General features: G+C 32.4%; 2 protein-coding genes across 8 annotated transcripts; one reads left to right on the forward strand and one right to left on the reverse strand.

Annotated features, from left to right (window-relative positions):
• On the forward strand, positions 9,042-11,546 carry LOC109711013 (uncharacterized protein At4g15970-like). Its single transcript, XM_020233880.1, has 3 exons — positions 9,042-9,432; positions 10,092-10,451; positions 10,791-11,546. The coding sequence occupies exons 1-3, from the start codon at positions 9,121-9,123 to the stop codon at positions 11,274-11,276; spliced, it is 1,158 nt and encodes a 385-aa protein (XP_020089469.1). The 5' UTR covers positions 9,042-9,120; the 3' UTR covers positions 11,277-11,546.
• On the reverse strand, positions 13,723-20,414 carry LOC109710509 (pentatricopeptide repeat-containing protein At4g17616). Of its 7 annotated transcripts, XM_020233142.1 has the most exons (5): positions 20,291-20,387; positions 19,034-19,271; positions 16,281-16,577; positions 14,136-16,192; positions 13,723-13,992 (listed from the first exon to the last, which is right to left on the reverse strand). In XM_020233142.1, the coding sequence occupies exons 3-4, from the start codon at positions 16,356-16,358 to the stop codon at positions 14,183-14,185; spliced, it is 2,088 nt and encodes a 695-aa protein (XP_020088731.1). In that variant the 5' UTR covers positions 16,359-16,577; positions 19,034-19,271; positions 20,291-20,387; the 3' UTR covers positions 13,723-13,992; positions 14,136-14,182. The 7 variants fall into 7 exon arrangements, with proteins under 7 accessions (XP_020088731.1, XP_020088725.1, XP_020088726.1 ...); XM_020233136.1 differs by having other exon boundaries at positions 13,762-16,192; XM_020233137.1 differs by having other exon boundaries at positions 13,762-16,192; positions 16,281-16,583.

Below are 22,395 nucleotides of genomic sequence, written 5' to 3' on the forward strand. Positions count from 1 at the left end.
AAAAAAAAGGCCTCTAGTTTATAGACTTTGGATGGATCCAAATGCAAACGTAACTACAGGAATAAAGTTTTCAAAATCTATTATTTTTTTAGAAAAATAGCACGTTATCCATATTATTTATTTTTTAAAAAATAAATTTAGAGCCAATTAAAACAAGCCCTTAACAAGGTGCGAGAAAGTAACTTGTCTGTACAGTGTCGACCATATCACTCCAAACAATTTGAGTATGTGTTTCACAGTAAGTGGGAAGGGAGAAACTAATTTTCGACGAAAATTGATCACTTTCGCTGTTAGTTCACCGTAATATTAGTACGTTCAAAAATTCAGTTCATTCAAAACACCAAAAATAATTTCTTTCTCACATAGGGCGAAATCAATTCGGATGAAGTGAAGAAAAGGAAAAAAAAAATTATAAAATAGTAATGGAGAACTTAACTATGGTGGCTTGTTTAGAGTTAATCTTTCTCTAATTGTATTTCATCCAAATTTATTAAATTGTGCTAGCAATTAATTTTTTATTTAAATTACATGTTTAAAATACGATGAAGTTTGGTTAGTTAAGTTTTAGTAGGTGTTTTATTTAATTTACACATTTAAAATACGATGAAAATTAATTTATTAAATGTTACCAATTTTTTAACTTTAGAATTTTATTTGTTACATTTATTATAATTTATATATTATTTTATAATTATATTAAAAATAATATTATTATTTTTTATTTATTTTTTGTAATTTATATTTATAAGTTATTAAGTTACAAAAGAGGTAATAACGTCATGTATAAGGTAAGTTTATCAGCAATATGGTGATTAAATAATTATCGATGAAACAAACGGAGAAAGTGAAGAACCGCATTTCGTACGTCATTCATTTTTTTCCAAACAGTATAAAAATAAACAACAGAGATGAAATAATTTTCACCTGAACTATAGTTCAACCTAAAATCTTCTTTAATTCAAAATCTACTTACGTGCAAACAAACGAGCCTTATATGCAGCGCAAGACGGGTCCAAAATGTTGAGACTTGTTGTTTTGTTTAGAGATTGATAATAATAATAATAATAATAATAATAATAATAATAAAAAGAAATTTAAAAATTAAAAAATCAAAAATAGTACTTTGTTTTGTTTTGTTTTTTTTTTTTTTTTCGGTGAGACTCCGTGGTCAATAAATGGGGGCAGTTGTGCACTACCTAAACCTCTTTCGAGCATGTGCGATGAATCCACATGACACCGTACGAAGTTGTCGACGACGACGCGGAGTTGTTGTTGGCATTATTAATATAACAACTCACCAAAAATAAATAAATAAATAAATAAATAAAATCAACAAATAGCAAGGGTTGAAGTGCAAATTAAAAATAAAATCCAAAAATATAGAGAGAAGTCCCACTCTAATCCATAATAAATTGGATCAACTTCGAATATATGTCACGCCTGTGGTTTCGAACGTTCTCACTTTAGTACCATAGAGTTTAAAATGTATCAAGTTAGTGTTCTGTCGTTTTATGTTTATTTTTTCATCAGATTTTTCGTTAATATTTCGTTAAATTATATACACAAAACTTTAGATAGCCTATCTAGGTTTATCAAATATTCATTTTAGTATCTTTTAGTTTTAACTTTGTCCCTGATTCAATAAAAAAATTAGTAAAATCGATAATAAAAGGATAAAAATAAAATCATATGATACTAAATTGATACACTTTAAATTATAGGGTACTAAAGTGTGAAAGTATGAAATCACTGAGATGGTATTTGAAGTTTTTCCTAATAAATTTACACTGTTATATGAACCTTATAATTTAAAATTTGTTATATATATAAGATACAATAGGACTAAATTTTTCAGAATATTTTGAGCGGTGTTTATATATAGTTTTAAAATTGTTGATCACCTCATGAAATTCTTTTTAGTAAAATTTAATATGTGACTTGTTAAAGGTGCCTCGAAATTTGATTTATCAACAGATTCGTCATGCGGAAAATTTTTTGGAAAAATGAATTGCGAACTAAAAAATAAATGTCTGTGCTGCACGGATCTGATTTGATAATGAAGAACTCGTTAAGAAATTTTCTCCTCCTCTTTTGTCCTAAAGGCGATGCAGCATATTGTATCTACAAATAATTTTTTACGTAAATTTTTATATTTATTTTATTTTTTATTTATGGTTTGTCTATTTTACGTTCACCATTTTTTGTTTTCGTTTGTGCGCCTGTTGTTACCCGACTGGTATACAAAATTATTTACAATGAAACTTATAAGTATGCAAAAAATATAATATAAAATTAAAATCACTACCCGGTAGGCGTGGCGTTTTAGGACTGAATTAAATACCATTTTACACCCAAAAAAAAAGTAAAACAATAAATGGCTCAAAAATAGTTGTAATATCCTGTTACTAATTTCAGACATATTTCAATATTTTCTAATAATTTTTGCGTACAAAATGTGTAAGAAACTTCTTAGTGGCTAAATAAAATTAAATTATAGTTTTATAATTTTTTGGTGAAAAAAAACTATTTTAGTAAATGAAAAAATGCAACTAATTATAGTGGTTTTCTGGGTGGGTTGTGGTGAAATTTTGGCGTAGAAAATCATCTAAATAATTCAATAAAAATAGAAAATTTAGATGAAAATAAATAGAATGAAAATGGACCACGTCATTAATTGATATATTAATAATGCAACGTACAAATATATTATAAATGAATTCAATGAGAAAAAAACAAGTCAAAATGGTTTAGGTACCCTTGCCAACATCCTAATAAATTAACGCCGGCTTTTTGGATATGCGACACGTGTCAAATTCCAACAACCAAATTCAAAAAATAAATAAACTTGCAATATTATAAAAAAAAGAAAACTTTCTAATTTTTTATCCGAGAATAATAGTTCTCGGTTATCCCCACCAACACCTCCATTTTCTATATAAAACTTTCTAATATTTTTCTTATCCTCGGGAACAACCCAATTTTCATCCAAACGCTATTTTTCTTATCCCCAGACTTGTACCTATCCCTGTAATAGCTAGTTCTTGCTTATACCCGAACCAAACGGTACCTTATATTCTACTTAAAGTAGGTAAGATCATTTATTTCTATATAATTTTTGATATTGGAGCATCTGAATCGATCATCGATATTATTAAATATGATCTATAAACTTTCTAGATCTTAAATTTGGTAGTTTTTAAAAATTATTTCTCTATCATTTAAGTGATTAAAAAAACATTAGAAAAATAATATCTTAAAATTTTGAAATTTGATTTTTACAAAGTTTGAAAATGCTCTGTCGAAAGTAAATAGTCCTATTTACTTCTAAAATTATTTAAGCTTCTTTATATACGTTTTTCTTTAAGAACGAAACCATATTATTAACTTTAAATAACGAAATAAAGTATGGCACCTAGAAGTATAAAGGGAAAACTTCAAAAACCCCCTCTGTGGTTTCAATTTTTTTCACTTTAGTACCCTGTGGTTTTAAATGTATCAAGTTAGTACCCTGTGGTTTCTCACTTTATCACTTTAGTACCCTGTGGTTTAAAGTGTATCAAGTTAGTACCCTGTGGTTTTGTACTTTATCACTTTAGTACCCTGTGGTTTTAATTTGTATCAAGTTAGTACCCTGTGGTTTTTTAAATCACAGGGTACTAAAGTGATAAAGTGTGAAACCACAGGGTACTAAAGTGATAAAGTGCAAAACCACAGGGTACTAACTTGATACACTTTAAACCACAGGGTACTAAAGTGATAAAGTGAGAAACCACAGGGTACTAACTTGATACATTTAAAACCACAGGGTACTAAAGTGAAAAAAATTGAAACCACAGAGGGGGTTTTTGAAGTTTTCCCTTTATACTTCTANAAACCACAGGGTACTAAAATGAAAAAGTGTGAAACCACATGGAGGGTTTTTGAAGTTTTCCCAAGTATAAAATGAGCAATACTACTGATACACTCCAAAATTTTTAAGAGCTATTAAATTTTTACTTGTCACATTAATTTTTTTATTTTTACTAAAAATTATTTTATTTTTTATAAATTTTACGATGGAGGATGTAAGATCTGCACCCACCCGCAGGTTTTGGGGAGTACAAATAGATATTTCCAGCATATAAAATATGGTTAATCATCACGGAGTAACATCTCAATTGTCGGTGGATTTGAATAGGGATTTATTTTATATTTAAAATTTAAAATTTAAAAATTATTTTATACATAACCCGAGATTTTCACAGCACAATATCGCATGTAAAATATATATATCTTATTTGTGTCCCTGGAATTATGGGAGCAAACAAACAAGGAGCAATAAAGGCGTTTGGTGCGTAACGTTGTCCTTTTATAATGAAAGTCTTTAATAAGGCTAAATTGCCCTTTTGATCCTCAAACTTTCAAAACTATGATATTTTAGTCTTTAAATTTTAATTTTTTATAATTTTGAACTTAAATTTTTTAAATTGACTAGATACTGCTATTTCCGACATCTTAGTAATTATCACATTACTGACTACAATATTTATTAGTGGCGTATATCACTATTTAACTAAAAAAATTAGATTGTAGGATTTAATTATAATAATTTAAAAATTTTGAGTTAAAAATATAATAAATTAAAGTTTGAGAATTAAAGTGTGATACCGTCCAAAGTTAGAGGACCAAAAATTGCAATATAGCCAAAAATTAAAATATTTTGCAAGGGAATATGATCCCTAACCTATAATTTACTATGGAAAAAATGCCCACACATTTCGTTTTATTCTCTGTTGATCACTATTACCAATCAATATATAGCTGTCATTTTCTTTAGTTTATTTTTGTTTTGTTTTATTTTATTTTTGTTGTTTGTTTGTTTCTTTACACTATTTTTGTTGGTGCACTTCACTTTCCAATTTAAGCTTCAATTCCTTTCAATTTTAAAATAGTAAAATTCTTTCCTCATCTTCAAAGAACTCAAAACTAATAAATTTTTTTACATAAGTTGGCCTCATACATAAAAAATATAAAAAAAATAAAAATTAGAAAAAATAATAATAATTAGCTTTAATTCGATTTTGCTTATCAAGTCAATCTGGTAAGAAATAGCCTATAAATAGTCTGGACAATATTAAAAAAATAATGTGTTATTTTTATGTATGTGCTCAAATGGCATATCTTACCTAAAATTTAAAATAAAAATAAATAAAAAATGAATTTAATACATCTATTTAATATTAGCCTATCAACTGTAATTTTGTTTTTTTATTATTTTTTTACCATTAATATATCAATGTCGCGTACCTTAACTCTTATTTTCACAGCTCAATTATCTATAAAATATAATGAATCCTCATGGATTTCAAATCCTCTCAACAATTCATGAAAAAAGTGGGCCCCTCCACTCTCTAAACCTACAATTATTCTTTTAATTAGTAGAGTCTATATTCTCTCTCTTTATAATTAGGATGTTAGTAGAGCCCATATTCTCTCTTTTAATAAATAGATATGGGGCTAATTTTTTCTAAATATCTTACGTTACTGCTCTCTATCTATCTGCCCCTTTATCCTTTAATCTTTTTTTTTTTTTTTTGTCGCAACATACATACATACATACATACATATATATATAGTGTCCGGCTACTATACTATATGAGTACACGCCCTCACACTTATAATGTTTTCGATGATAGAGCTTCCGAATCGACGATCCACAACCGTTAAACGTTATTTTACACATTTAAAACCTTCTAGAAATCAAATTTATAACTTTTCAACCATCATTTACCTTAGATAAGAGTCCAAATTTGACAATTTTGTAACGCCGGTATGAATACTTGCTAGTGTTAATGGTGTAAAAGAATCGGAATTTTTGAATTTTTGATAGAAAATCTATTCACTACATATGATAAAGATCAATAACTCCGATCTTAATCGAATGATCCGATCATCCTTTTTAGGACGTCGTTCGATTTTGACCTTCATTTTATGCCCACTTGAGGACTTTATTGATAGTTTCGAAAAATTTACAAAATTTATTTCTAGAATTTCAAATACTCTAGATCATATTAACGGAGTGGATCGTCAATTCGGAAGCTCCATCATTGAAAAACTTATGAACAAGGGCTCCAATACTTAATAGTATAGTACCATGCCTATATAAATATTAATAATATATATAATATATATAAATTATATATAATATATATATTATATATATATTATATATATATATATATAATATATAAATATATTATATATTATATTGAATATATATATTTTTTATATTGATATATATATATACATATATATATATATATATATATAATATATATATATATATATATATATAGTATATATAGTGATTATAGTATATATATAATTTTATATAATATTAATATATATAATTATTTTTCTTCTCAAAAGAAAAAAATTTATTTTTTCTCTCCTAATTTTATTTTATTTTAATGCTAATTTTTTTAAAAAAATTTAATTTTATGTAGAAAAAAAAAGCAACCAGAGCCCCATTATAATTCCGTCAAGTAATAAAACCAATCCCAACGAAATCACCTCTGGTTTTTATTTTTTTCCTTCTTTTTTATTCTTACATTAAATTATGTTTTTTTAATTCCTATCAACAATTTTTATTCTCTTATAGTTTATTTTTTATTTTCTTTCTTTGTTATCCATTAGATTATATTTTTATTCTAAAAATTTTTTTAATATATTTTTTATATTATTAACCGATCAAATATTAATTATTTTTTACTATACTTTTATCTTTTTATTTGTATATTTAATTTATAATTTATTATAATTTTTATTCGCCGTATCGCACGAGTTCCTACACTAGTATATATTCGTACGTATAAATAAGCCCCAATAAATGAGCCACATGCCTCGATTAAAATATGAATAATTTTAGACAACTCATGATGTGGAATGTTGACATGTGTAACCGCACGGTCAAACAAGTCACATGGGACACACTTGTCCACAATTTTACCTGGTAATTTCCACCTCCTAGTCCTGGTTAATGATTTGGACGGGTGGTAATAATGTATAGAGACCCCCTCAACTGTGTCATATTTCACAATAAATCTCTCATCTTTTTTTTTTTTTCAAAAATAAATTCAACAGTGATTATATAAAATTTGGAGTGGCCTGTCATACTTCTGGAAGCACGGAGCCCTCCGTGCTTCCAAGTTATTTTCGATGTTCAGAGTTTTGAATCCACGATCGGCTCCGTTAGATTTGATCTAGAGTATTTGAAATATCTAAAAAATAAATTTTGTAATTTTTCGACATCATTTGCCTAGTGATCCAAAGGGCTCAAAATTAATAATTTTAACAGCCGTTGTGAGCCGTTTGCAAGTTTAACGGTGTAGAAATATTCAAATCACATGAAATTTTGATAGAAAATTTTTTATACTATATAAAACAAGATCAATAACTTTGATCTAAAATTTTAATGTCATATCATCATATTTTGTAAGATTTTTATTTTCAGCCGTTGATTTTGAGCCACTTCGATCACTAGGCGAATGATATAAAAAAATTATAAAATTTATTTTCTAAATACTCTAAATACTCTAGATCAAGTCTAATGGAATCGATCGTCGATTCGAAAGTCCGAACATCAAAAACAACTTGAAAGCACGGAGCGCTCCGTGCTTTCATAAGTATATCGGACGCACTCTAAAATTTGATATTTCTTTGAATGAAAATTTGTAGGGCTAGAATAATAGTAGTTTCGTAGGGCTGAGCAGATGGTTAGTAAAATAGCATGATTTAAAGAATGAAATTGATAAAAAAAGTAGGTATAACGTGAGAAACTTACAAGTACCAAATACTTAGTATTTTTAAAAGCATAAGAGCTCAATCCTATATGACTTCGGCTATGATATTTTTAAAAATATCAAACACTTGAAAGGTGCTTATAAGTTTTTCACCCTTATATCATATATGGGTTAGTTGATAATATAATGTAACATGTGAAAATGATAAAAAATAAATAAATCTAACAGCGATGTACTTATTATTTCAAACACTCAGTGCTTAATGCTAACATAATTAAATAAAATAAAATAGGATAAAAATACATTGAGATATACCTTTTCCTCCTTTAGTATCTCCATAATAAATAAATCTTAGCAGACTTATTATAATATATGGAGCTAAATATTAATTTTTTACTATATTTTTGTTTACTTTGTGCAATGCAATATAAGTTTTCAATAATTCAGAAAATTAACTCAAATCAAAATATATAAAAAGCTATATGTAATAATAGTTTTGGGATCCACCTCAAAAAAAAGTGTCCCATAAGGAGGTATCTAAACATCTACATACACAATCAAAAAAAAAAAAATCTCACCCCCAGCTAAATTTATTTCCAGCTAAGTTTATTTCTAAATAAAATAAACGAAGCAGGTTGCGTGCTATCTATCTCTCAAAAAAATATATATATATATATATATCATACATCTCATTTATCTAACGATAAGTATTTTTTATTTATCACATAATATGATAAATAAATAAATAAATAAATCTCACCTCGAGAAATGGAGGGTATGCGTAGCTTTTTCTTTTTTTGGAAAAATTTTAAATACCACCCATATAGTTTCATACTTTCTCACTTTATATTCTGTAGTTTAAAGTATATTAATTTGATATACAGTGGTTTCATTTTTATTTTTTTATTATCGATTTTACTAATTTTTTTCGTTAAATCAGTGATAAAGTTAAAACTAAAAGGTACTGAAGTGAATATTCGATAAACCTAGATAAAGTATCGATATGAAGTTTTTTGTTTATAATTTAACGAAATATTAATGAAGAAACTGATGAAAAGATAAAAATAAAATTACAGAATATTAACTTAGTACATTTTAAACTACATTGCACTAAAATAAAACAGTGCAAAACCGCATTAGTGGTATCTGAAGTTAACTTTTTTTTTTTATTTTTTCTCCTCAATTAATCATTAGTCCTGGACATGTCAATACCAAACGGTACACTACTACTAAAGGGGTAACAGCCTCAGTAGTTTAGTATAAATAAATCTCTATTCTCGGGCTCTTTGTTCGCTACTTTTAGACCCATCGAATCAGCTCAAATCAAGCATAACAAGCCATGAAGGGCAACACCATGAACAATCTCCAGCCCTTCATCACCTTCCTCCTCGGCGCCGCCGCCGCCACCGTCTTCATCCTCTTCTTCGTCTCCTCGAACGCCGGCGAAAGATCATTCGAAATATTAGCTCTGAGAAACGGAACCCAGCGCGCAGAATTTTCCAGTGAGGAAGAGGCTGCAGGTAATATCAGTGTTGCTAGTTCCCTTGAGGAGGTGCAGGTTGTTGCTAATGGAACAAAACTCATGGCTCCTAAAGAAGAAGAACAACAACAACAACAAGATAATAAAGATGATGCAGCTTCTTCTGATGAGGTGAGTAATTTGGTCCATGTAATTTATCTGTTGATTTGTGTTTTGCTCAGTTGATTTTTCTCTTTCATGATTGAAAGAGGAGATTTATTTGTCTTCTGAAGTTTTTGCGAGTTTGTGTTCTAATATTCGTGGATTTGTTCTCTATCAAAAGATGGATCTTTTGGATAACACGATATGATAGCCAATTTAAAAGCTGTGGATTCAATTCCAAAATTAAAATCTCATGTTAAAAATTTAAACCAAATTTTAAGTTTCCCCTTTACAAATTTGAAATTCAAAATGCTGTGTATAAATATATTAAATTATATGCATATGTGACACGCTTATAAAAATACTCTGTTTTATAAAATGACCTTTTTTTTCTATTATAGTTGAGGATTTTTTTGTAATATTTTGAACTCTCGGAGGGCATCGACAAATTACAGATCTTTTGAGGGGCACAGGCGTAACTTTTCCTTTTATTCTTTTTCCCGTGAAGGAGGGGGAACTAAGTTAGGAATCAGCAGCAAATGCTTCCACTTTTTTAACTTTGTCATATTTGTCTCCCTCGTGCCTTTTTTTTGCACATCAGTCCTTCAATATATGGAAATTTACATTTCAATCCCTCAAATCATGCGACAATTTATTTATCGATCCATTTATTTTTTCAATTTTACCAGCAAGAGCTAGTAGGGATATTAAGAGCAGCAGCAATGGACGGCGACACGGTCATAATGACTTCGTTAAACGAAGCATGGGCTGCGCCCGGTTCGCTGCTCGATCTGTTCCTGGAGAGCTTCCACGTGGGGGAACAGATCGGGCACCTTCTGAACCATCTTGTCATCGTCGCCGTCGATCCGGAGGCGCTGGCGCGGTGCAAATCGGTGCATCCGTACTGCTACTACCTCAGGGTCGGCGACGCGGGCGCGGATTTCACTAAAGAGAAGGTCTTTATGAGCAAAGATTACCTTGACATGATGTGGAGCAGGAACAGGTTCCAGCAGAAGATTCTGGAGTTAGGCTACAACTTTCTTTTCACGGTATATAGAAATATGCTTCTCTCTTTTGATCCAGCTAAGTTAACCTGATCTGACCCGACCTGATCTGACCCGACCTGATCTGACTTATTCAATCATTTTGCACAAGGCTAAGAATAGTACAGTTAGGTATGGCCTTGGCTCGAGTCTAGTCTCTTTTTTCGGCGAAAAGAATACCAAATTGAGCCGTTATTCTATTCTGCACAAGTCGTATATATACATGTTCATGAAATGCGAAGAATAAGACAGTTTAAATGTAGGGTATCTGAATTTCAATAAGGATTGTTAGGAAACTGTGATCTTCTCATACTTATGATCATTGTGATCAAATTTGATGTGCAGGATGTGGACATTCTGTGGTTCCGAAATCCCTTTCGGCACATCTCGCTTTTCGCGCACATAACGTTTTCGAGTGATTTATATAGGGGGAATCCGGATGATCTAGGGAACTTTCCGAATGGCGGATTTCTCTACGTGAAATCGAGCAACAGAACAATCGAGTTCTACAAGAACTGGTACTTGGTTAGGGATAGGTGGCCCGGCGCAAATGAGCAGTGGGTGTTCAACCAGATCAAGCACAATTTCTCGGCCGAATACGGAGTGAACATTCAGTTCATCGACACCGCGATTTGCAGCGGGTTTTGTAGCCTGGGGAAGGATTTGAACCGGATCTGCACCGTGCATGCGAACTGCTGTGTCGGTCTTGGGAATAAGCTTTACGATCTGAGAAACCTTATAAGCGATTGGAAAAATTACACCGCATTGCCGTGGGAGGAGAAGATGAAGGGGTGGTTTTCGTGGCGAGTTCCCGGTAGATGTATTCATTGAACAAAAAACAAAAACAACCAAAAAAAAAAAAACATCAGAGAAAGATTTTTGTTGCTTTTTTAGCTTAATTTGTTTGGTTTATACTATATTTCAATTTGTGTGACAACAGAAATAAAGGAGAGAAGGGCCTAAGATATATATAGATGATTCTTTTTTCAATATTTTTAGCAATTACTTTGATACTTGTGTATTTCTTTTTATTTTTTTGGCATAAAACTGTATTATTTGTACAATTATTCAGTGAGAAATTTTTAATATCTTCCAGAGGAAGTCTCGTCCACATGGCCATGTGTTTTTTCAGTCTCAAACAAGCCCGTCGCTCTTGGTTTGAAAAGTTTCGAGCCGTAATTGTCGGTGCTGGGTTTATACAAAGTAAAGTGAATACAATCATGCTCTCTTGCTGCTGAGCACATACTATGTTAAATAATGCGAAACAATTATTTTTCTTTAAAAGCTTAAACTATTTAAGAACAATTTTGTAGAGATATTTCGGTACTCAAAAGACGTGTATAAGCACCCTTGTGGTCATAATTGAGAAAATGAAGTACCATCTAGAGTACTTCGTCTATTTGTGGGTGTTCTCTTTGGATAGCTGTAGAATTAAATGATATCTTGATAGCAACGGAATTAGAATCTTCTTGATCTTCTTACTGTAACAATGATTTGTGAAGAGATTTGGTTCATGGCCTCTGGATGTTACATGTGGGGATTTTAATACCACATGTTTTTTAAGTGAATTCTCCTTTTTGTATAAATGTGAGATCTTAGAGATGGATCCTACAGATTCGAGAGGTGGTACACTCCTGTTATTTGTATCTTAGCACTGTTTGTTTCGCCTAGTCTAAAATGCTTAATCCATGCATATCACAATTATCATATATTCATTGCATAGTCCCAGTATATTTAACGTGGGATTATTGGATTGGGGTACTACAAAACGACACGATGATCCTTAATCATTGTCAAAGAGAGAGATGGAAGAACACTTCATTAATCCTAAATTAAGGGTATCTTATTTGATGGGTGATGGGTGTGTTCTAACTACCCCTACACAACAAAAATCATGCATGCATTTCCTTTAAACAATTATATTTGTCTAAGCAAGTTAGTTACCGCACAGGATTAGCCAATGAGAGAAAGGCTTAAGCAGTTCGGAATGTGCTATCTCTATTGGAGAAAAATAGAAAGCTAGCATCCTTATCCTGGGGCTCGGTGACTGCAGCTCAGGTTGCGCTTCGCCGACATAACAACTTTGATTTCGAACGGTTTCTTCAACAGCGACTCTGATAACCTCTTTGACCCTGCAAACTACACAAAATCCTGCGATACCATGGTCGAGATGTACGATAACTGGTACACTGCCAGGAAAGATCAAATGAAGAGTACGATTTCGACTTCTGGTATGAAGCGAAGACTCAGTTTCCCGGCTTTTGTGAGCAGATTCTGTAGCTGTCAGAAGGATCTGAACAAAGTTTACGGGATGCACGCAAACTGCTGCATAGACCTAGAGACTAGATGGTTGAAAGAATCATACAGCTCTCCGAGGGTTTCTGGGAGTTACATACGCCGACTCACTGAGTAGTACAAATGAATTAAAAAAAAAAAAAGTTAAAAATGAATAGCATATGTTTTATCGTTTAAAATGATATCTAAACCATCATGAATGGATAGATGCAGCAACGATTATTAGGAAAACACTGCAACAATATCAACTTCACTTGTAGCATCCATTCACCATCTAAACGAAATCTGATGTAATACCACAGCACAAAGCTTGCAAGATCTTAAGCCTTTCTGGGTGCAATCTGGGTCTCAGGCTGCAACATAATGATATGATCACTTTTTTACTACACTGGTTAGATGTTAAGAACGCAATGAAAAAACGCTTGAAGTGCGAAGAAAAAGAAAGAAACCTAAATTATCTACACATCAAAACACCTATGTAATTTGTCCTTAACGCTTTGGAAGTAATATAATGACCTAGAACGAGTTAGTTGGCAAATAATATACCATCTAAGTCACCAAACAAGGATTTGTTTGAGGCTTGCAATTTACAGCTACAGAAGAAACATAATGAAAAACAAAATACAGGAGTTACCACCTTCTTGACAGGCTCTTCCTTTTCCGACAAAATTAGCTCGATGTGACACGGAGGACATATAAGCTGCCAAACACATTGGAGGTTAGTAAATCTTTGACATACAAGAATCACAAAAGTACCAATCTTAGATTGTTAAAGAAATAAAACTCACGATTATTTCACCCATGGACACAATAGGTGCGCAGCCTCTGCTTTTGTGCTTGGTACACCTGAATGTGCGATATGTAGAGGGCATCGACATCTAATCCTTTAACCAAAATGTTAAAAGGTGGGGCAAATAGTGAGGATGACTAATAAAATTATAGGAATTGGGTTATCCCAATAATATGAAGACAATCACCTTAATTCTCGGTACATGGGGTGGCCCACTTTTGCAAAAACGCAAAATTAATGGACTCTTTATTTATGCAAATTGTCCAATTATAAATAAAAAATGATCATATACTGTACATGTAATAAAATGTAAAATGTTCACCTAATTTAAGAATGTGCACATATAGCATTACAAACGTAGAATCAAAGTTATGAATGAGATCCCGGAGTAGTGGTATGAAGTTGATTGATGGATAATGTATGCGTCACAAATATAAAGTTGTCGCTGAGCCTTCAATCCGTCTGCATAGGCTAAAATCTCATATGTAATAGGTTACAAATTAATCAGTTCAATTTTGAGTACAGCAGAATCGAACTATAGGATACGGCCTTGAAGCAAGTTTCTACCGAGTGAAAGCCGCCGGATAAACAATATAGCTACTAACCTCTTCTTATTGAAACATTTGCACAATAGAAACATGATTACATCTTCTTAGTATCGTTGGTTAATGCCAACCAAAACCCTAAAAGCCCGAACGTGCTCCAGTCTTTTACTTTGAGCCTCTGTTTTAGCTTCTGATACCTTTAAGTTCCTGTAAAGATTCTTGTGGAATTTCATGTACTCCCTTTTATACTTCCACTTATCAACGAAGTTATTATGCTTCGACATGTAGCTGATAATCTCCATCACCCTCTCAAAGTAGCCACCTTTAAGAAAATTTAAAAGCAAGTAATCAAGCAAGTCTCTATCTGCTGCTAAATCTTTATCTTCCATCTCTCTCTTTATTTCTCCCCATAATATCGTAATCGCACGGTACGATTGTAGGGAAGAATAACAATCAAGTAGAAATTTAAAAGTCTGCATGGTCGGCCGGATATTTCTCTTTCTCATGCGTCTAAACGTCCTCATAGCATCTTCAACCATATTTGCTTGGCAAAAGAAAAGAATGGAATTGTTAAGATCATAAATTAGTTGACTCCCAACATGTTCTTTTTGGATTTCCTTTTCCAGAAACTCACCCAGATGCGACTTAGTCTCAAGAGAAGTGGAAGTTGCATCATCATCGGTTCCAAGAAGACCTGCTTTTTCTATCTGTTTCGAAAGCTTTTTAGATTCTTCCAACTTGTTATCTTCGCAATATGCTTGCAAAAGTAAGGCATATGTATTCGCTTCAAGAGGAACTCCAGCTGATTCCAAATCATCTAGAATATCATGGGCGACATCAGACCAACCCATCTGGATGCAGGCGCCCATCACATTAAAACACAAACCATTTACTTTGAAATCAACTTCTTTATGCAATGTAGTCATAAAATGACAGAGTTCACCAATCATTCTCTCTCTGACGAAGGCGTTGATAAGCTTCGCAAAAGCCTTTTCACTCGGAACGAGCTTACCGTCTGACAAAAGGACTAGCTCTGGGCTGCCTTGTACATCAATGAGAAAATCATTGTCCAGCTTTGTGGGCTCAATAATTACTTTGAATCCTGACTTTAGGTTACTTGAGCCGATTTGCACCAAGCAATGCTTTTGGAACTCATTATTGAAGAATTTATTAGACTTTGGTCGCCGATAGAGATCAAGCACGAGTTCTGTAGCAGCATCAATATCGCCATATATAAAGTGTAGGCTCAACAAACAGTCATAAAACTGTCGATATTGGCGACTCAGTGACGGAGAAGAGATGCAATCAATATATTCCTTCAATCTCTTCAACTCACCACGTTGTCCTGTCATCTGGAAAATCCTAGCAATGAGTATGATGGAATTTGCATCAGCTACTATTCCTACCGATGACATCAATCGTATTATTTCTTGTGCCTTCAAGGTGCATCCATACCTTACACAAGAGTCCAGGACAAGATTAAACACGTTTACACTGGGCTTTATCGCACCTACTTTCTTGGCTTTCTTCCTTTCTGTGACTTTGTACAAAAAGAGCTCACAAGTCTCGATCAGGAGATCAATTGCAAGATAGGATCCAACTTCCGTCTTAACCAGATGCAAGAACAAAGTGCTCAATATATCAAGTGATGGAAGCTTTGCATTCTCTAAGATTATCCTCAGACTCGTAGAGGCAGGAATGGGCATTTGAGCTCTCACTAGGGTTAGAGCTAGCTTGGTTAATAAGCTGCAGTCGAGATAATTAGGGTTCTCTTTATAAACCATGAGTGTGATATCATATGCTTTCTGAAGCCATTGATGACTAGATGAATAAGACAGCAATAAGACCATTCTATTCACCAACTGTAGTTTAGGAAGACCATAAAGCCTTCTAAAACTGCTAAAAGCTTCCCATGCTTCATCGACATTGTCATCTTTCAAAGCGACTTCAAGCTTCTTCGATAAGGTTTCGGATGAGGACGATAAGCATTCCCATTGGATGGTCTCATGTAGACTAGTAGAAAAATGTTGAACACTCCACTGGAGTATCCTGTTATATACAGCAGGATCATTAAGCACATAAAGACCACGGGATGCTGAAATTCTTGCAGTATTGACCTGAAGTGACAGAGCAAACTTGAATACATCAATCAGGTTAATTGACTCACATGTTATAACAAGGTTTCATTTAAGTGATTTGTCTTACATTCTGAATATCTTTAGCTACATAAGTTGTCCTAGTGAGTCTGTAGCTGCATCGGTTCAATCCATGAAAGCCCCTCATTGAACATCAAAACTTTCTCGCCAAGATGAGAATAATGAAAGGCAAGATGTACACGCACTTTTACCCTTGTCAAGAGAGCCAGTCATCTTAATGGTCACAGTATGTTCTTGGGAAGCTTCTAGAACATTCAATCGCCATATGGAGACAATATCATCAAGAATTCGGTAAGCTGCCAATGCTTTGAAATATTCTTTCAGTTCAGTAGTTGTATTGATTGACCTGCGACTTTCAGCAGAGTGAAGCTGGTTTAGTGTTGCTCTTTTAACCAATAGCAATTCCAAAGGACGAAATAATTTGAGAACAACTTCAAAAGTTTATGGTATAGAATGTCCAAATTAAAAGCTGTAAGACCAAGGTGAAACTAGGTCAAAAATTCAGGAACAAGCAGTGCACATATAACTACCTGAAAATTGAAAAATAAGGGTAAAAACATATAGAGACCCCCCTCAACTAAAGGCATTCTTAAATAGGTCCCTCTACCTTTTTCCTTTTTTTTTCCCCCTAATTGACACCATGTTAGCTTCTAGTTTTACTGACTTGAGTTATTCTAGTTTGTGGACTTAGGCCTTGTTTAGATGTCGGTTATTCGATGATTCGATGATAACTTATTCATTATGAAGGTTTTTTTCGTGCAAACGGGAGGTAGGAATTTCATTTTTGCTCATTGAAAAGTCTTAGCGTCCAAGATTTAGTGCAATAGCATATTTCACCTACGAGATGATTTATCTTATACTGAAAAAATGACTTGAAAATCTTTCAATCATAATAGAAAATCTTCATTCTGAATAAGATATCACTAGATAACTTATTCCAACATTCAAACAGGACCTTCAAAATTTCATTAAATTTAATGGCTCTATTAGCTATATTCCTTTAGTTACTCCAGTTTCAATTATAAAAAAGGGATTAAAATCATTTAATTTAATGGAATCATCAATAAATTTGAGATAATTCATAACTTATTTCTCTAAAATCACTCAATTCCAAACAAATAAAAAGTTAAAAGGGGTGTCAAACCAAAAAAAAGCTTAGGGGTCTTATTTCAAAAGGGCTTATAGTTGAGGGAGTCTCCATACATTTTTAACTGAAAATTTTTTTAAAAAATAATATGTAGTGATAAAGAATGTGAAACAACGGTTTTTCTCTAAAAGCTTAAGCTACCATTGCTAGGAGCCTAACACGACTCGAACTCAAGACCTGCTATAATGTCATATTAAAAAAAATATGAAACAACCATTTTTTTCTAAAAACTTAAATTATCAGAATCGACCGTCCCTAGCGCAAGTGGCAAAAGGGTTTGGTGGTTGGTACCCAAAACCCAAGTTCGAATCCTAGTTGATTCATATTTCTAGCTAAGTTTATTTCTAAACGAAATAAACGAAACGGGTAGCATGCTACCTTTCTCTCAAAAAAAAAAAAACTTAAATTATCAGAGAACGGTATTTTAATATTTATATTTAAAAAGAATAAAATTCCTAAAAAATGAAACATGTTAATGAAACAGAAGAAAATTCTCAATTCCCAGCTAATAAATGACGAGATTATGGCAGAAAATTGAGTAATTCTCATCAGTTGCAGTTGCAACCATTTTCTCTTCTCTCCAAGAATCTAACGCTCTACACATTCCTAGAACATAATCACGAAACCCCTAAGTAGCATCCAAATTAGCAAAAAAAAAGGGTTGAGAAAACCCTACCATAGGAGAGAAGGGCCATGAACCATCTCCAAGAAACCAATTCTAAGTGATTGATGCTTAAATAAAAATAAAAAAAAATAAAGGGAAAAAAAAATCGAGAGAAGAGAGGAGGGAGGAGAGACTCGTCAGTCAAGTCGTCCACTCTTTTCTTTTCAAGAAGAGGCGGTTCAACGCCGGCCACAATTGTCGAACCGGCCCGGTTCAAAATGTTCGCTGGTTGGTCTTACGGGTCGGTTTGGTTTGTTTGGTTCAGTTTTGAAAAAGTAAACATCACTTTTCTGAAATGCGAACCTTTTTGAATCCGCTATTTATTTTTTTTAAATTGTAAGTTTTGCTACATTTGTAACTATATCTACTTCATCTCTTCTATTTGTATATATATTGATATGTATTATCTTTGTTTATTGATATCTCATGTCAATTAAAAAAAATTCAAATTTTTACTTTGTTTATCTTCTGTCTTCTATAGCATCAATCCGCTGCAATGCGCGGATAACTTAACTAGTAACCACTACTATCGAAATAAAAGATTATTCATTACCTAAAATTATGGTCCATTTTGAATCGGTTGGTTATTTAATCTTTCAAATGGACATTGCTGCTTAAATACAGAACTAGATGTGTGAAAAGCTAAAAAGTACAAAGGCAACCCAAACTATAAAGCCTTTTGAATTGGGTATCTGAACTACAAGAAATGTGATTTAACCTGCTTACCTTGCATTACTTATGTTTTCAGATTCTACGAAGTTTTTGTTAAAACTATTGCGCCAAAAAAAAAAGAAAGGATATAGAATATTCCACCGTTAGGTTATAGAATATCCCATTGAAAAGCCTACTACATAAGGCACTACAAGGTAGCCAGTGATATCAAAACTTTTAAAATTTGTGTACCATCAGATTGTAGGATAGTTCGGGCAACTTCTGTACATTTTTAATGAAGAGACCAAAAAAGAAAAAGAACAGTAATTGAGGTCCATACATCGGCATTACTTTCGGCATTCTTGAGGAGATCCAGGATAAACCTAGCAGATTTCACAGGCCAGCGACTCTGCCGGTTGGAGTGACCGGCCTTTGCTTGGGCTGTACAGCCACACCCCCCCAGTACCTTCGGAAGGGGATGGCCTGCTTGTGAGACTATCACATCTTCAAGGTACCTCTTAGCCTTCGCGGCTTCAACAAAGGTAGCTCCTAATTGCATGGGTGGTCTCTCGGGTATTCTGTTCTAGTCAGCATAGAAAAATTTTACCAATTGTTGCGCAATCAACTCACAAATATGAAAGAGCTCACAATTTGCAACTTTTCACGTCACCGTCAATCTAAAACAAACAGGCAATAAAGTGAAACAAATAATAACATGTATCATTGTTTACTGAACCATTTGTCACAAGAAAAGTTCACAATGGTTCACCCAATAACAATGAATTTAATTTCCCTAAAGTTTACGAGAGAACTGTTTATGAATAAAACAGAACCCTGCTTTTTTCCTTTAGGTTGCCGAACTCCACCTCACAGAAAAGAACGAGGCTTCGTTCACTTTGGAGTAATCGAAACATAACCAAACGATTCCAAATAACTTTTTTTTTCCCTCGCAAAGAGAATCTAGTTGTAGATATGATAGGAGGACAAAGAGTCAAATTAAAGAACCTTAGATATGCATCTAAGCAGCGATGCGCGAATTTACATTCTCATGTAAAGATGTCAAATAACTCATCATCATCATAAGAATGCATTTTGCAATCATATGCCAAAAACAAATTTTCATACAAGTTTTACAACTGAAAATCACATGTCACACAGCAAATATCAAATACTCGACTGATAAGCCAATAAAATAAAATAAAATGAGATGAAAATGCTCATGACAAATAAAGCAAGCTCTAAATAGTTTATGCACAAGCATCACCATCATCATCAAAATTAACAACCTTTTCAAAGTTCATTTAGTGAACTCGCCTTCGAATTTGTAATCTAAAACATTACGCGTAAATAAAAAGCAATTTTCCTGTGCAAAACATAAAAATTTGTACAAACGAGCAACAAATCTAAACACCAAAAACGTGCAAAATGTAATTCCTGGCACATGGCCTTAGCGGCTGCAAAAATAAATACATAAAAATAAAAATAATCTACATAAAAATCCGATCAACTAAATAAGCTAAAACAAGCAGATCATCCATAATCTCAATTAAAAAAAAAAAAAAAGAAGACAAATTGAGATCGAAGGAGGCGAAATCACCATTATTGGAGAGAGATCTCGACGAGGCGAGGATTAAATGGCTGCGACGAATCGCGCTCTTCACTTATTTGAGACACATTACGAGTTTATATAGATGGAAAAGGGAAAACCCTAAACCCTAATAACTCTCTCAAGCAGGAAGGAGTTATTCCTGCACCGGGTCCAACACGTCATCATGTGCACCGCATTCTCATAAACCACTAATAAAAGTACAATAATTTTTTTAAGAAAAAATAATAATAGAACAGATAAATAATTTAAAATAAATTTAATTAGTTTGAGACATAAATAAATAATAATAAAGTGTCATTCCTGCATTTTTTAAATTATTTTTGTTTAAATTGCCATGATGGCCCTTGTCGTGATAAAGCACGGTGTATATTTTTTAGTTTTTAATTTATAAATATTTCTTAATCAAAACTATTATGTTTTGAATATTTTTTAAAATACTAATTTAAAAATATACTTTATCAAACTAATTTAGTAATGTATCTAGTTTATGATTTCAGCCAAGCGAAGGTAAACTGTGTAATTTTATTCAGTTGTTCTTTGTTAATTTGCTGTATTATTTCATACACTACTTATGTAAAGGCTATTATATTATTACTGATGTTATTAAATATTTAATATTAATTTTTAAAAAATTTAATAAAATTTTGAATTAATGGATGTTAGTTGGGATGTCAATGGGTATGGATACCCGAACCCGAACCTGAACGAGCCGGATTTACCTGAGCTAAACAGGTATGGATTCGGTTATAGGTATAGAAAATAAAAACCGGACGGATATGGATATGGATATGAATTTTATATTTACCCGATCCGAACTCGAATAAATTATATATATATACATAAATTTATTTTTATTTATTTATATAATATATAAAATGTTTAATAATTTTTATCTCTTAGATTTTCATTCAACGATATGGATTTTTAAAACCTGCCGGGTTCGGGTGAGGGTTCGGATTTCAAATTTTTAGTCGGGTACGGATATTGGTATGAATTTTTAAAACCCGCCGGGTTTAGGTCTGGGTACGGATTTTAATTTGATTTTCGGGTTCGGATTTGAATTTTTAAAAATTCGACCCAAACCTGAGCCATTGACATCCCTAGATGTGAGATATACACCCCGTATATGGTATATGGAAAATATTTCTCTTGATTGAATATGTATATGTATTAGTAGGTGCCAAATCTAGCCTCTATCGAATTATTATTTACGCACTGCAAATTAAAATTCGTGTAATAAAAAAAATTTTAAAATAAAAATTATAAGGATTAAACATTTAAGACTCTAGGCACTGCCATAATGCATGCAAATGTAACTGCATTGTAGTTGTAGATTTTGTGCATATCCAAATTTGATATTTTATTTGATATATTTGAATCCAACTATTACAGATGAAACTGCATGAGAAAATTTAACTAAAGTAGTGAGAGAGAGTGATTTTAAATAAAATGAAAGCTTGTTCCCGTACTCACTTTTTAAACAACAAATATTTTTTCTCTCCGCATTAAATACAATCTCACTGCAGTGATAAAATTTGGAAAAAACACTTCAAAATTACATGCAATCAAATAAATTTTTTTAATAATTACGGTAATTTCTATTACAACCAATCAAATAAAATGTATATAGTTGTAACTTATAACTGTTGCTTTTCTAATTACATACATCTCTAAGTGTATTATATTTCTAATTATATACAAACAAACGGTCTATAATTCAGGAGCATTTTTCGCAAAATGCACAAAAAATCTACAGATAAATAATCATATTGAACTATTAGTGCAACGACCCGACCCGTTAGCAACAATAACTCGTTGGGCCAAACCACCGGCCATCAGGACCATTACCAGACGATGTGAGATTCTAGAGGTGGCTCCTACGGGTTCAAGAGGTGGCTCCCACCAAATCCGTTGGTGTAGCACCTTGTCCCGCATAGCACTTAGGGTGCGTTTGGTTCGAGTTATTCTGATAGGATTACAGGCAATTCTGTTGGTTAATCCGCTATGTAATCTAGTCGTTAATGTAAAATTACAAATCGAGTAGGAGTACATTGAAAATATTAATGGGAGGGGGGTCGTGTATCTTGCATTAC

This window comes from Ananas comosus, linkage group 5 (genome assembly GCF_001540865.1).
Source record: "Ananas comosus cultivar F153 linkage group 5, ASM154086v1, whole genome shotgun sequence".
Taxonomy (NCBI): domain Eukaryota; kingdom Viridiplantae; phylum Streptophyta; class Magnoliopsida; order Poales; family Bromeliaceae; genus Ananas; species Ananas comosus.

What these genes read in the sequence shown, in the direction of transcription:
- LOC109711013 (XM_020233880.1), top strand. Translation starts at nt 9,121, where the DNA reads ATGAAGGGCAACACCATGAACAATCTCCAGCCCTTCATCACCTTCCTC. An exon ending in ATGCAGCTTCTTCTGATGAG is followed by an intron (nt 9,433 to 10,091) that starts GTGAGTAATTTG and finishes CAATTTTACCAG; the next exon opens with CAAGAGCTAGTAGGGATATT. An exon ending in GCTACAACTTTCTTTTCACG is followed by an intron (nt 10,452 to 10,790) that starts GTATATAGAAAT and finishes TTTGATGTGCAG; the next exon opens with GATGTGGACATTCTGTGGTT.
- LOC109710509 (XM_020233142.1), bottom strand. Translation starts at nt 16,358, where the DNA reads ATGAGGGGCTTTCATGGATTGAACCGATGCAGCTACAGACTCACTAGG. An exon ending in TAGCTAAAGATATTCAGAAT is followed by an intron (nt 16,193 to 16,280) that starts GTAAGACAAATC and finishes CTGTCACTTCAG; the next exon opens with GTCAATACTGCAAGAATTTC.